Source organism: Zophobas morio, unplaced genomic scaffold (assembly GCF_036711695.1).
Source record: "Zophobas morio isolate AGI-343-1 ecotype UQ-CSIRO unplaced genomic scaffold, CSIRO_AGI_Zmor_V1 ptg000266l, whole genome shotgun sequence".
Taxonomy (NCBI): domain Eukaryota; kingdom Metazoa; phylum Arthropoda; class Insecta; order Coleoptera; family Tenebrionidae; genus Zophobas; species Zophobas morio.
In genome coordinates, this window is record NW_026972370.1 from 12,210 (window position 1) to 26,213 (window position 14,004).

General features: G+C 33.3%; 3 protein-coding genes and 1 long non-coding RNA gene across 5 annotated transcripts; all 4 read right to left on the reverse strand.

Moving 5' to 3' along the window:
- Positions 1 to 3,652: 3,652 nt before the first annotated feature.
- LOC135119487 (leucine-rich repeat and WD repeat-containing protein 1-like) lies at positions 3,653 to 5,304 on the reverse strand. 2 transcript variants are annotated; one of them, XM_064043900.1, is made up of 11 exons: positions 5,242 to 5,304; positions 5,135 to 5,191; positions 4,983 to 5,084; positions 4,853 to 4,934; positions 4,703 to 4,788; positions 4,571 to 4,646; positions 4,498 to 4,516; positions 4,245 to 4,386; positions 4,067 to 4,192; positions 3,925 to 4,010; positions 3,653 to 3,873 (listed from the first exon to the last, which is right to left on the reverse strand). In XM_064043900.1, exons 1-11 carry the CDS (start codon positions 5,258 to 5,260, stop codon positions 3,739 to 3,741), a joined length of 930 nt encoding a protein of 309 aa, XP_063899970.1. In that variant the 5' UTR covers positions 5,261 to 5,304; the 3' UTR covers positions 3,653 to 3,738. The 2 variants fall into 2 exon arrangements, with proteins under 2 accessions (XP_063899970.1, XP_063899969.1); XM_064043899.1 differs by having other exon boundaries at positions 4,245 to 4,409; positions 4,461 to 4,516.
- Positions 5,305 to 5,319: 15 nt separating this feature from the next.
- On the reverse strand, positions 5,320 to 6,310 carry LOC135119465 (uncharacterized). The gene is made up of 5 exons (XM_064043882.1): positions 6,132 to 6,310; positions 5,921 to 5,989; positions 5,837 to 5,863; positions 5,617 to 5,674; positions 5,320 to 5,485 (listed from the first exon to the last, which is right to left on the reverse strand). The coding sequence occupies exons 1-5, from the start codon at positions 6,232 to 6,234 to the stop codon at positions 5,320 to 5,322; spliced, it is 423 nt and encodes a 140-aa protein (XP_063899952.1). The 5' UTR covers positions 6,235 to 6,310.
- Positions 6,311 to 10,111: 3,801 nt separating this feature from the next.
- On the reverse strand, positions 10,112 to 11,784 carry LOC135119476 (uncharacterized). Its single transcript, XR_010278233.1, has 7 exons — positions 11,670 to 11,784; positions 11,475 to 11,542; positions 10,790 to 10,894; positions 10,632 to 10,673; positions 10,443 to 10,547; positions 10,266 to 10,368; positions 10,112 to 10,176 (listed from the first exon to the last, which is right to left on the reverse strand). It is a non-coding gene; the product is annotated as an uncharacterized LOC135119476 (long non-coding RNA).
- Positions 11,785 to 11,910: 126 nt separating this feature from the next.
- LOC135119475 (putative leucine-rich repeat-containing protein DDB_G0290503) lies at positions 11,911 to 13,991 on the reverse strand. The gene is made up of 8 exons (XM_064043892.1): positions 13,941 to 13,991; positions 13,829 to 13,885; positions 13,698 to 13,774; positions 13,510 to 13,633; positions 12,905 to 13,450; positions 12,739 to 12,843; positions 12,584 to 12,683; positions 11,911 to 12,522 (listed from the first exon to the last, which is right to left on the reverse strand). Exons 5-8 carry the CDS (start codon positions 13,322 to 13,324, stop codon positions 11,978 to 11,980), a joined length of 1,170 nt encoding a protein of 389 aa, XP_063899962.1. The 5' UTR covers positions 13,325 to 13,450; positions 13,510 to 13,633; positions 13,698 to 13,774; positions 13,829 to 13,885; positions 13,941 to 13,991; the 3' UTR covers positions 11,911 to 11,977.
- Positions 13,992 to 14,004: the final 13 nt, after the last annotated feature.

Sequence of the window (14,004 nt, forward strand, 5' to 3'; positions counted from 1 at the left end):
GAGTTCCTCCACTCGAATTGAAGATGAGAGCTAGTCTTCTAGTCTTCAGTTCTAACACCTTGCGTCCCTCAATTCTGAATATATGTACTAAAACAGTTGTAAAAATGCTTCTTAACGTTCGCCATAGACGATGTCTTCCATAAGCATTCGCGCACTTCAAAAAGGTGTGATGCCCTGTGTGCGCAAGTCCTCCTCAATGGTTGAAGATCGAGTTCACAGTAAATCCCACGGTGAAATTTTTTAAAGGCTTTTACTCAGGTAATTGATATTTTAGAATTAAAGCTCCTGAGCTCGCATAATCGTAGTTATACTACTAAATTTTATATCGACAAGGCCATATTATAGATTTTAATATCACTCAAAAGTTTCTTAATATGCTTGTGGACTTTAATTAATAAAAGGTATTCCGTACTATATTAATGACTATAAATACAAACAAAACGCCTTCAAACCAATATAGAAGCATCAATCTTTTTAAATTGATGGCTAACTGTATAAATTTTCGGCAACGCAAATTTTTATAGAGTAAAACCTTGTTTGCATCAACGCATTGTTAACAAGTTAAAGTTTGTTAATTTAGCTTATAAACAAGCACTTAAAAAATTGACCTCAAATTTTTTAGTTACACTATATTTAAGATGTACTGCTCTCTTCTCCCTGAACTTTAATATTAGGTCCTAACCGAAGTACCTCCTTGAACGTCAAAAGAGATAGGAGCTATTAAGTTAAGCATGTACGATAACAAATTTTCTGAAAAGCTATTTTAAAATACACGTGCCGACACAACATCTAATAAGCAACTCCTTGCTATGGGACATGAACAATTGACTGAGCCCACCGAAAGAGGCTAAGCAGGACGCAATTTATTATAATTAGGGTGAAGTTAAATACGCAACTATTAAAAACCGAAAAAGAGAGTCACAACGGAAAAAATTAAACTCTCGAACTTAGGAATGTGTCAAATGTTACTAAGCGCTGAGTTGTTACAATCTAATAAAACATGAATTTAATCTTACCGAGATAAGAAAAAGAGATAGCTACATCATAACATCTTACTTCCGTTATTTGTTGCGCTCAAGTCAAGCTGTCAAAAACTGTTCAAAAAGTATCCTTAGCTTCGTTTTACTCTCCAGCTCTATAGCGATTTTACTTGATCTTTATGTTAGTTTATTTACAGACCTTACATAGGGTCCCAACTTTTCATAAAATTTAATTTACGGAATCTTCAGTATTGTGTTTATTAATAATAGTGGTCGGGAATCGGTTAAATATTTTTTGAAAGATAGAAGATGCAAGTTAAGTTGTTTCCATCATACGAAGCTTAGTTCCATTAGAAAACTTATTTTGATTTGTTTGGTTCCACTTTTTAAGATGTAATTATATAAATATCTTAAATACTTTACCTGTAAACCTTAACATTCCTATAGAGCTATCCTTTTCTTATTTATCTAATGAGGCATTTATTAGTATTTTTTTATAAAATTTTAATGGTTAAAAATTTTATAAATATACTATTTTAAAAGCTAATTCTACAGGTTCAGCATACAACTCTAGGGGGACTAAAACACAATACATAAGCCTTTTTTGGAATAACTCTTTAGTAAAAGGGCATGAGTGTAGCCCTCCAATTCACTATAGCGCTTATAACATTAAAATTATTAAATAGGCGGTATTTCATTGAACTTTACTGCTACTGCATTCAAAAGTTAAGGATGAGATTGGGCATGTTCAATGGTAGACATAATTTTTGGGTCGTACGATAATAGGAAATCATTAACCAAATATGATACTATTCCGCAACAATTCCGCTAGAAAATTTTCTAAAATTTAAAAATATTTGCTGGACTGGGTCAGCCACACATTTGGCAGGTACAACCCAAATTGTTTTCGGGAGATGTTTTTAAGAAAACGAAACCTTAAATATGAGCACTAATATTTAAATGGAAGGACCATAACTCTGTATTTATATTAGATTTCCCACACCAGAAGTGGACGCCCTTTAGAGGGGCAGGATATCATTAACCAAGTTTTAAGTCCTAACATTGTGCAAGTTTATTTACTTTTTTTTAATGAAAATTGTCGTTGCGGATATGAATCTTTACGTAGTTTTATCCTTTTTTAGCCTTGTGGTTTCTAATTATTCAAAGTATTCTTACTTAGTTCTTTTAGGTTTTATATGATAAATTTGCACTATAATTATTAATAAACTTATTAATTAAATTTAAGGGTTACAGAAAGAGTAGAACAAATTTTTTTAAAAATTCTTTTATTCGTTAACCAATTCATTAATTGAGCTTCATCGCAACGATATAAGAGCTTAATTACTTAGCTGCAATAATTAATTTTTACTTATACAGATGCTAGTATGCTATTTATATATCGTAACGGTCACAACCAAATCTCTCTGTTACTGATTCTTCAAGTAAAAAGGATAATGTATTAATCTCCATACTAAGATATATAACATTTCACTTGGCAGTTCCGTGATGTCACTTCTAACCCTAAGCGTCACTAGAATTCTACAGCTTAGTGATGGTTCAAGAAGCTAGACAAGGCAAATGACGTTTTTGTTAGGAATAAAAATTATAAAAGAATCAGTTATTCTAGAGGTGTAAAATCGTTAAAAGCGCCAATCTAAATAATACTATACCTTACAATTCTTTCCAACGATATATATTATAAAATAAATAATTTGTACCAAGAAACCATTAACAAAACACAATCTCCTACACGAAGCATTTATAAATTGAATACTAATACATTTAATAGTCAACAAAACCAAAGCTACCATATATCAAAATATAGACAATATAATTACTCATAACTTTACATATATATAAAAACGATCAGGGAATGTAAAGGGCATCAATAAACATAAGCAAAAGACATCCAGAAAAAAAAAATTATAGAAATAAAGCAAAAACAAAATAGAGCCTCACTTATAAGTTTGCAGGAAAAGTGATTCGTTAATAAACTAATCAGTAATTAGTAATTTATCCAATAAAAAACAGAACTGGAAAAATGATTTTTTAAACTGTTTGTTTAGACCCCCACTTGCGTAGTCCGAGTTGACTGTAGCGCTTATCACAGTAAAATTGATATAGAGGGTAGCAAGTTTATTGAACTAATATGCAACTGCACCCAAAAGGCAAGACAAAAGAGACTCGGCGTGCAGTTCATTAGTATAATACATGAATAATATGGTAATGGGCGTGTACTAGAATTTTCCACGTGCAGCTTGACTAGGTACAAACACGAGAACAATAACGTGACCCAGTTTTTATTGTGAACATGGTAAATAAAAATTAATTTGGTAGAACTAAATTGATATTGCGAACATAAAAATAATTCTTTGACCTCTTGAAAAGGTTGAGCAATAAAGTGTGGTTGTTTTATAAATTTTGTTATCTTGATAATTTGTATGAGAAGCCGAATGACGTAAAAATCCTATAAACCGCATTTATCACATGGATTAAAATTAATGTTTATTAGAATAATTTATATCTATTCAATGGCAATTTTCTTATCAGAAACGTGCTTGATGACTTTAGCTAAGCCCTGTAAAATATAATTTATGGCACGAGCTATACCCCGTTTTATAACTAGCGAGTTCAGCAAAAATACTTAGGGCTATCAAAATGCATCCCTCTTTATTTATTGGTATAAATTTATAAATTTAAATTAGTAGGTTGGACCCTGTAAGGAGTTGTAAAGGGGGATCCGCGCAGTTGTTTAAAACTACGTTAAGGCCTTTACTGCCCTCCAAACCATCACCATATTATTAGAATTAACGGCAACTATAGTGTCGCTCGTAGCGTTGATAACGACGTCTCTTATAGCATAAGTGAGTCTTTTATCTGAATGCTTGAGAGTCTAAAGACAATAAAAATTCTTCTTTCGTGGCTAGTTAATAACCAAGTCAACCTGAAACGGCTTAACAGTGCGAAGGAGAGCCTCTTGCAGGGAATACAAATAGAGAATGCCTTTTTCATCACCAAGCACTAAAATATCTAAAACATAAGTATATACTAAATTCATTCAGCCACACAATAAAAATCACGAGAACCATCATTAACAAAAAAACTGGAATACTCGTGAGCATCACCGTAAAAGTAAAATCTCTTCAGCACTTTACTAGACGAGAGATCCACCACTTTGAGGTGGTGCACGGTGGAACTTTTTTTTTTAGTAACTATTAAGGCTGAAATAAAAAGCCAAAAACTTCAAAATAATAGTTGAGAAACCAATGCAACTTATTTGATTTTGGGGCAATCCTCGCACACAATCAACCAAGATGAAATGATTGCGAAAACAAGTTAAAGGGTTGGATGAGGGCTGGCGAGAAAAATTCTTCGGATCAGCAGAGTATTGGACGGCAAAGCCTCCCTTTCCCAAAATAACGAAAAAATCTATAGAAATAAAATGCCGAGAAATCACAGTTGTAAAAGCAAAGCAGCCACCATCAGTGAAGCAAAGCGAAGCGATCTCATCCCCCACCTGAATTATCTTCAAAGCTCTGAATTAATAATGTGCACAGGCAGAAAATAGAGCCAAAGTATAAAAATGCTACACTGTATTAGTAGCCTGTTTGTCGCTGGTGAGCAGCGAGATGCTCCAGACTATGCATGTTTTATCTGCGCTTCCACCTATAGAAGGATTCGTACAGAGATCTCTGGAAAATTTCACCGGTAGTCGTGCTTACTTAATAACAAAGTTTTATGTTTTGGGTGGAACTGAAGAGCCGTTACGACTTGTGAGTGCCGCTGCAGTAGATCCACGCAGAGAAGACTAAGGCATCAACGGCGGGTTGGTGTTGGCAGGGGGATAGAGAGCCGTGAAGAAAAAACACGACCAACTTGGGAGCAGCAAATGGATGGCTCCGTTCGTTGTTCCAGCCGCTAACATGCAATAGCCTTCGGCCGAGAGACTGTAAGCTTAAGAGAAAGTGAATATGTTGCGAATATTCATATAAATAAACAAACTAGTTTTGTAATTTTCCGAAAGAGTCGTGCGCAGTGGCTTAGACCAAGCAAGGCTACAGAAAAATGAGTCTTCCGGATTAGTGTAGCGCATCACCGTCTTTTCTATACTGTAATAAGGGAAGAGTGTCGCAAGAAAGAAGGAACCGCTGGACCTTGATCCACGTGGATGATACAAACAGTAAAGCCACCACAAGTTGCGATGATCAATCCTTATATTAAATTTACGAGAAAGCTGAAAGCAAGACAGCGCTACAAAGACCATCTGCGCTTTCCGGCATGATACGGACAGACCATACATCTCTCGTTTGCGTTTGGCCAGCACTGCCCTGTAAATTATTTAAATAATCCAATCTCTCAGTAAATTAGTTATTGGTGCCTCTCTGGCATAGTCGTGAATTTCATGCAATTGGGATAGTGTAAAAGACTTGGCGCCTATGCAAGATCCCTCATGTTTCTGAAATCTTTTATTTAGCTCCTCAAGATTTGAGATTATCTTTTCATCTCTAAATTTGAACTAACATTAACTTGTTTTTTCTCCTTATATGATTCAGGTTAGGTTAAGGGTAATAAATTTTTTATAATTTATACTAAGCTAGTCTTAATAGATATGAAATAGTTTAAATATATCGAATACTTATGCTGAAGAGCTTGAGCAGACCGCTTTGAAGTATTAGAGCTTATAATTTCTTTGTCTAAAAAAATTTTAGAACGAATTATTCACAACCGCTCAAAGAGAAGATATATTACACTAAAAAGTAAAGAAATAAAAGGTTTAATTGTACGACAGAGTCGAAAAAATAAATTTGGTGTGTAAATAAAACTTGTAGGTGTGTGAGACGAGTGTGTGAGACGACCTTTAAGGTTGGAACTGTCGAGACTCTCTGAGAAAGGCATAGGAGACCACAAACATGAATCAAGTATTCGACTTTCAACTGTACCAGACTGACTTTTTAACTTGGCTTTTCCGGTTCTATCATCGTATGATAGTAGTTCTAATATCTCCACTTCTACCAATAGAGGTATTATTTAAACTTTAGAATAAAAATAACACCTGGAGAATGTTTTTTAAAATAAAAATTGAAGTAGAAAAAAAAAATTTACAGATATATTTTGAAATTAATAAGTTATAGGTCCCCAATATAATTTAACTATTTCTCCGTTTTTTAATAAAGATGTTTCGCCCAAGAAATTCTTTAGGGTTCAATCTTTTTGAGCCAGCACTAAACTCCTTAAATTCTTCAAAACCTCGCATTTAAATAGAACTCTAAGGCACAGTCATTAAAGGTCTAAGTAGACTAGAAAGAGAAGACACTGAGCTACTTGGCGGTCTTATTTGGTACAAGAGGTTTTTTTTTTCAAGTGGCATTTTCTGGTGCTTAATCGAGTTAATCCCTACTACAAATACAAAATGAATGCTAAGCTCCTTGGGCACGATCTGCAATAGCATGTGCCGTCTCCTGGAGCTCTTCTGACAGTATTAGAAAGGTGCGCTGAATACTTAACAAAACCTTTGCCCGTAGTCAGAGATTCAACCTTAAGGTCTAAATATAAGGCATCATCAATTGAACCATGGTGCCACCGTCATGAGACGAAGCAGTTTCTTTTGTCTCACATAAAGCGAAAAGGCTATTGCCGGTCAGCTGTAGGCCCAGGCAACAGACGCGTATGCTATAATTGACTGGATACACAACACGTGCTAGCGTCGCTTGTTGTGCACAAAGGATGTTTAGTTTGAGCTGCTGCCTCAACCTCCGCCTCTAAGTAAGTTACATGCGCCCATCACTAGAGCTTACTGTCAACGTTGACCTCCAAATATCCTTGGAGAAAATCGTAATTACCTTACCTTCATAAGTCAGCGCCATTGGTAATGTAGTGCACTTCTTTGGTGAAAAGAGGCTCTTGCTTTTCCAGCAGTAATTTTTCCACTACACCCACCTGGAATACGTGACTGGTTAGTACTGCAGATATTTGGTGTAATTAGGCTGGGGACTTTGCCGAGGGGTAAATCGAGGTATATAATGCTTATAAAACAAACCGCGCATTCAAAAGACCAAGAATATGGTGACAGAATAGAGTCTCACAAAATTTTCCAGTTAGTAGTTTTGAGAATCCTTAAGGCAAGAGTTGGGGGTTGAAAAATCAGCATAGAGTGCTATGGCTTGCAAGTGTTGTGAAGCAAGCCTTTTGTGCCAAAGTCGATCAAACACCTTTTCGACTTTAAGAATAACGGGGCTGATAGGCCGGTATTCCGTTTGGAGTAGGATCTAGTTGCGGTATCTTTGGAAGCATTACAGTGGCAGCCCTCTTCCTTAGCAACGGGCAGGAACCGAGAGCAGCCGTCAAGTTGATGAGGTAGCGTAGGTGTTTTACGCAGATAGAGCCATGGTTCAAAGACCTGATGATTCTTAGCCTATATAACTCTCCTAGAAGTTTGTAAAAAATCATTATACCTCCAAGATTTTACTAGCCTCAATGTTTACCATCACTTTAATGGTCAAGTGCGTAATAATTATCAATGACGTCAGTAGTTTAAGTGACTCAATATCCGAAAAGTCTACTTAACTTTATTACTAACTTCTCTCTATAATAGCTTTTTATAATCATCAAAGCACAACATCAGTTATCTCAGATTAGACATTTTCATAGGTATTTATTACAAAGAATTTTTTGGATCTAAATGTTTGATAAATTTCTATATCAGCTTTAAAACTTAATAATACAAGTTATGGTGAGATTAATAAGGGAATTGACAAATTAAAAACATGACTAGTCAACAACTACGTTAGTATTGTAAAACAATTATATGACAAACAATTAAGTACATAACTTCTAAAAGGTTTATATGCGTAGGAGTTTAACCTTTATTAATCTAAGTTAACTTCATATATAATAGTTTTACTTTATCCATATACTGATGTTATTTTCTGGTATTGATAGGGCAAACAAACACCGAGTTTTTAAGTTCAGCGCACAAAAGTTTAATATATAACCAGGATAAACTTTTTTTTATCCCCCCGATGGAGCTCTTAGTCGGGGAGGCCTGGCTGGCGAAAGTGCTAACAGGAGTCTCCAGGAGACCTTGGGTCTTTTTATTCCTGGGACCGTCTAAGTTTAATAGCGGGGGCCCGAACTCAATATTCTCCGCTATTATAGTTTTTTGGGGCAGTCATGATAGTGCAAGCTCCTTCGGGTGGGCATTGGTGCCCCTTTAGGTTAGGTTAAACAGTAACTTAGCCCTCTTACAATTAGGGCCTGGCTGTAGTATGTCAGGTAACAAAATAAAAAACACCCTTCAATTGCACAGTTCCTCGGATTTACTGAGGGCTTATGACAAATAAAAATTTAAACTAAAGCAAAAATAAAATTGAAAATTGCCAAATTTAGGATGGCAACAGCAAGCCAGATTATTGAATGAAAAATTAACTCTTGTAAAACTCAAAAGCTAATTAAAATAGTTACAAAAATAAAATCATTGGTTAAGATCTCAAAGGTCATTGGTCGGCAGTATCCTAAATTTTCAATATGTCTAGAGGAATAACCAACTAATAAACAAACCTTCTTTATTTATTTTTATCAGCTTATAACAATAAAATCTATTTTTTACTACTCCCAGAAGTTCAAAAAAGTATTATACTCCTCGCTGAAGATAAGAAAAACTCCTTTTCTGAATAATAAAATTACTGATTTCGTATAAACAAACTGCAAAAGGACTTTCGCTTCTTGCACACCATTGCAGAAAGTTGATGAGGGACGCTTGTGACTTTTTATATTTCCTTCAAGCGCTTAAGCGCTTTGAATTTAAACATTTGACCTTAGTGCTACCATACAAAATTTAAATGAATTAATTGGTCTACGCTAGTGGTGTTTCTATCGATCACATGTAATACATCCGTTTTAATTAAAGTGTAACTATTTATATAACCTTTAAACTTTCATAAATATGTTTAAATAGTCATAAAACAAAGATTGTTACTGAACCACTAAAGATTTTATATTATAAGGCAACTTTACGTAGGTTTTATGTTTTTTAATTTTGCGTTGAAGTAACTATTATGTATTTTTTTGTCTAGGGTTAGTCTCATTTTGTCAATATTTTACCTTTAAAAAGCTAGTGTACATAAATAATAATGAAAATATTACTTATCTAATTTTTTTAGCGAAAGTTGAAGTAGATAGTGAATATAATCAATTTAAGATGACGCGGTGCACTCTTAGAACATTTTCATACTAATTGTTAAGTTTGGTAAACGGAAACTATATAAAAAATTTAATTATTCCGGCGAGTATGCACTGCATTATACGAGCGAACCTACAATATTATTAAAAGAATTACTTAAACTGATATAGTTCAAAGAAGTTATAAAATAGCGTAATATTTGAAAACATGTCCTCATGGCTATTATAATGTCATATATAACAAAGGTAACAATTAATTTTTTGTATCATTGTTACTTGGAACTTTGTTTTAAGTAGCCTGTAAAAAACATCCGCTCTTAGTTAATGTTTATAACACGTGCTTAAAATTAAATGCTTTAAAATAGAAGAAGTCTTTGTTAGCGTTTTACTATAAAATTCTTCGCTAATACATTGTAAAACATTTAAAAAAACTGAATATTTTTTAGTGTAACTATTGAAGCTCAAGCAAAGTTCAAGTGATGTTACGGAATAATAAAAATAAATTGTTTAGTTTCTGAAGCTTTGACCTTCCTTATCATGTAATTCTACTCTAAAGAAAAGTTTTTATCTACTTTTATTATCATAAAATTTACGAATAAAAGCAGTATTAAGTGGCCATCACACTTTCTTTATTTACTTTCTCCAATTTAGAAACCGGCGAAATTTTTTTTTACAGCGTAGAATTTTTTAGTAACGATATTCGCTATATTTTACGAACTAGTAGGTAGATGGTGGATAAAATATAAAGGGAAAAGCTGTTGCGGGTTCCGGCTAACCTGAAAGCTTACTGCAAAGGCAGTAAACGATTACTGCTAACCATCTAAATTAGGTAGTATTAGCAGCCCACTAAAAGTTGACTGTTTCTCTTTAAAAATAACTTTATAGGATGTTTTAAAATCTTAAAGTATTGATGTAACTTATAGTAACTTATAAAAAGCTCTTAATATTACTGTTTAATCCAAAAAGTCCCAGTTATCAAAAAAAGAAGTTTTTTCTGCAATATAGGTTTTTGAATCTTCTGAAGTTTCATTTTTAAGGCAATCCATGCAAGTGGTGCATAGAAAATAAGTGAATATAAGTAACAATGTCCATAAACAGCAATACAACCACAGGCGTAAACCGAATTTGTGGGCTCTTTCCCCCCCTCTTTTCGTTTTCCAGCTTTAGGAGTTCTAACGTTTCTCTTAAAACCAGTCTTTAAAACCTTTGGCTAGTATAACAAAACAAGTAACAGTTAGCAAAATAAAGCGTATACTTGGTATAAGTAATATATCCTTAAAGTACCTTTTTTGAAACTTTAAGGGGGATCACTGTGGAGACTTGATCCTTATTAATATTGTTATGAGTCACTATTGCTTATAATAAGCAGTTATAAGATTTCATAAGGACCTAAGAAAAAATTTTAATTCGATGTTTTGAAAAGTATGTAAAAATTTATATAACACTTCTAAAATGATTTATACTTACTCTTACCTCGAATATAGGTGGTACATCTTTGTTAAGTTTAGAGTTATCCTCAAATTTTTAAAATAAAATTTAAGTAATAAATAATATTATACAGCATCAGTGCAAACCAAGGTTTTAATACTTTAACAAGAGTAACTATAAGAATTAACACAAACATCATTTACTTGGTTATCCCGAAGATCCCATGGTCCAAATTTAGATTCATGGTCCCTAACGCGTTTATTTTCAAACATAATATTGGAAGAATCAGATTCAGCAGAAGTTGTCTGCTATAAATATTTAAGATACTATTTAAATGTATTTGTCATAAACAATATTGTATAATACTTTTTATGTGCAAGAGAGTAGGAGGTAAATTTACAATAAGTACTAATTACACAAAGGGTTATCTCTGAACAAATTAACGGGTTCATAATGTAGAGTTAGTAAAAAGGATAGATAGCCAAGACATATCATCCAGTATTTAACGGAAAATATTACAAAGCGGTAAGTTATAATCTACAAATTACTTTATATTATAAATAAATTCTAGCTTCTGATAAACGATCAATTACTAAGCGACTGACGTACATCGCTTAAAATTACTAACCAACCATAAGAAACCTCAAAGCCTAACATTACTCAAAGTCTCTTAAATAATATCTTGACCTTGAAAGACTAGTTGTTTCCAATATATATTACTGTGCCATTATTTATTAATAGTATTTACAGATTCAGCATGCAGATAATTTTAGAGATAATGGTAAAGGGCGTTACCTTTTCCCTAAAAATTCATGTCGTAATATATCATTGCGTGCTTAATTATTACTTGTTAAAATTATAAGGTAAAAAATAAAAAGCCTTATTAACTTGCAAAAGTTAGAGGAATTTAGCCCTCTCGTTTCAAAGGTTTTTTTATTTGGCCAATGTTTAGCCTCCTTTATGGAAAAGGAAAAGCAGTGAAAACACGTTGGTATGGTCACATGCCAGCAAAACAATACCTCTTCCCTTATAAATTTATAAAAGTTTAAGTTAAAGGGTCAATGAAATCTAATTTTACAGGACATCAAACCTCAGAGAATACGTACTGGTCGGGTTGGTATCGTTTATAAAAGTTGCACCAGATATTTTCTAGTGACAACAGCTGAGTGTATTTAAAAAACGTTCGGATTTTATATAAAAACCTTCCGTCTTATATAAACAAAAAATCGTGCAGTTATAAAAGACCACGTTCGTCAAATGGGTTTATATTAATGGAAATAAACAAAAAGTGAAAATTACAATAAAAAAAGTTAACTGTGATGATTTTAACTCTATACGCAATAAAAGATAAAGTGTATACCTTCCAGGCCTGTAGTACATAATTTTGATTACTATAAGCTAAAAGTTAAAAAGTGGAAGAAGTACCACCTCCCAGGTCTTTTGTGCACAAGGTTTTTACTTTCACTTTTATTCTCGCTCTTTAAAGTTGATAGGGTTATGACATCGGAGTTTAATAGCCCTTGGTTAATTCGTAAAGGCGGATTCATAACCTTTTCTTCGATCAAATCCAAGCCCTTGTTGAGAGGTTTGTGTTCTTGAAATACATCACCCACCGAAGAGCCCTTTAAATCTCTCGGTCTTCCTTCATGACGTTCTTCTTGGTAACTTTTGTCGAAAGTGTTGTAGTCTTCAAACTTTTTTTCCAAAGAAATTTTTACAAGTTGATCCTTAAGACACTCATTCTCCACTTTTAATAAACCAAGTTCACTATCAATTGTTACTTCTCTACTAGTGCAAGGTCTTTGCAAGGCTTCTTTTTCTTTTGTTAATTCATAAATTTCTTGGTTTTTCTTTGATAGTTCATTTTGTTTTTGAGCAACAACGAACTCCTGTTCACGAATTTGAATCCTGTACTCTGATAACTTACCCTCCAACTCTTCAATATATAAGCCGTGATTATTATCCTAAAACAGATTACAGTTGACAAAAACTTCAACCGGTGATTGTGGTGTGTAATGCAGTATTTTCCATCTTTTCTTCTTTAAACCTTTCGGCTTGAAGCGAATTAAGTTTACTTTTCAGTTTGTTAACTTCTTCCTACGTAAATATACTTTGGAATAATTGCTGTGCAAAATTGGTAATAATAAAAAACTTTGTTTTCTCTAGAGGAAATTTGGTATTCATCCAATTTATGCATGAGAGCTTCTCTTTCAATGTTCATGTCCGAAATCTTTTTTTCCAGAACTGATAAGGAAAGCTAACCATATGAAAAACATAGTCTTGCATATTAAAAAAACATGTGCGCGCTATAAAATTACTGTCTTCTCCTGATCCACAGCCAGCAGATCTCTAAGGCGAGTTTCCAAATTATTATTTAGCTTCTCTAGCTCTTTGACTTTGTCTTCTAGCATCAATTTTTCCTTACTGAAAGAGCTTATCTCATTGGAATTATTTAATTCAATCTCCTTTATATTTCTAGTTAGTATTTTGTTATCTCGTAAAACATTGTTTAATTCTTTGCGATCAGCATTGCAATTTTTTTCAAGGTCTGAGTAAGAAATTTTCAATTTACTTAGTTCCTCTTCTCTAAGCTCAAGAAGAACAGTCAATTCTTCCAGCTTTATGCCCTGCTCTTTTAATTGTTGTACTTTACAATCATTCTCTTCACAAACTTGCTTCATTTTATCGTTGAGTTCCTTCACTTTCTGCTCAAGGTTATGTTGGGTATGAAACATCATATTTTTTTCCTTTATATTGACTTCCAAAGTTAAATCTCGCTGTTGTATAGCTTTCTTCTGTCTTTCGGTTTCAGTTTTTAACTGATTAAATTTATAGTCTTGGCTGTAAAATTCTTTGGACAATCCCTACACATCAATAAAACTTTTTAATAAATACGTACACGACACTTTTACAAGTTTCTTACAATTAACCTCTCGCTGACAAGTGTCAAGAGAAGGTTTTTCTGCTTAAGATCCTTTGACTTTTTTAAACACCAACTTGATTTCAATTGCCATCTTTCATATAAATTCTTAAGAACCGTCAAAAGTCTTCATTATAATATTAACAAAGTAAAAGAGTTATTAAAAAAACTTATAAGAACATCATTAATACGTTGTCTTCAGCTGTACAATCAAACTTTTCGCACGAGTGACTTTTTCAAACAATTGTGCATATCGCACGTGTATAATCTTGAGTGGCCTATACATTAATGATAACCATCAAAGTTTAAATATAGAAAAAACTTTTATTGTGTTTTCTCTTTGTTGAAATTTAAAGGACCAAAGTACAAGACAGCGGCTCTAAATAAATTTATTTTAAGTATAAGTAGGAGCTGTGCCCGTGTAAAGCGCCTACCAAAGCCTCTTTTCTTGAAATTAAGTTTGCAAAACTTTCTTTCAAATAATCAAAAAGAGACAAT

Bases quoted from the DNA above. Each gene is read 5' to 3' on its own strand.
- LOC135119487 (XM_064043899.1), bottom strand. The intron at 4,410-4,460 runs GTGGCTGCTTTG...TTATTTCTATAG, and splicing joins TTCGCTTTGCTTCACTGATG to ATTTTTTCGTTATTTTGGGA. The intron at 3,874-3,924 runs GTTGACTTGGTT...TATTGTCTTTAG, and splicing joins GCACTGTTAAGCCGTTTCAG to ACTCTCAAGCATTCAGATAA.
- LOC135119465 (XM_064043882.1), bottom strand. From the start codon at position 6,234: ATGCGAGGTTTTGAAGAATTTAAGGAGTTTAGTGCTGGCTCAAAAAGA. The intron at 5,990-6,131 runs GTTAAATTATAT...CTCTATTGGTAG, and splicing joins TATTAAAAAACGGAGAAATA to AAGTGGAGATATTAGAACTA. The intron at 5,675-5,836 runs GTCGTCTCACAC...AAATTTTTTTAG, and splicing joins CGACAGTTCCAACCTTAAAG to ACAAAGAAATTATAAGCTCT.
- LOC135119475 (XM_064043892.1), bottom strand. From the start codon at position 13,324: ATGATGTTTCATACCCAACATAACCTTGAGCAGAAAGTGAAGGAACTC. The intron at 12,844-12,904 runs GTAATTTTATAG...TCATATGGTTAG, and splicing joins CTGTGGATCAGGAGAAGACA to CTTTCCTTATCAGTTCTGGA. The intron at 12,684-12,738 runs GTTTTTTATTAT...ATATTTACGTAG, and splicing joins TTTCCTCTAGAGAAAACAAA to GAAGAAGTTAACAAACTGAA.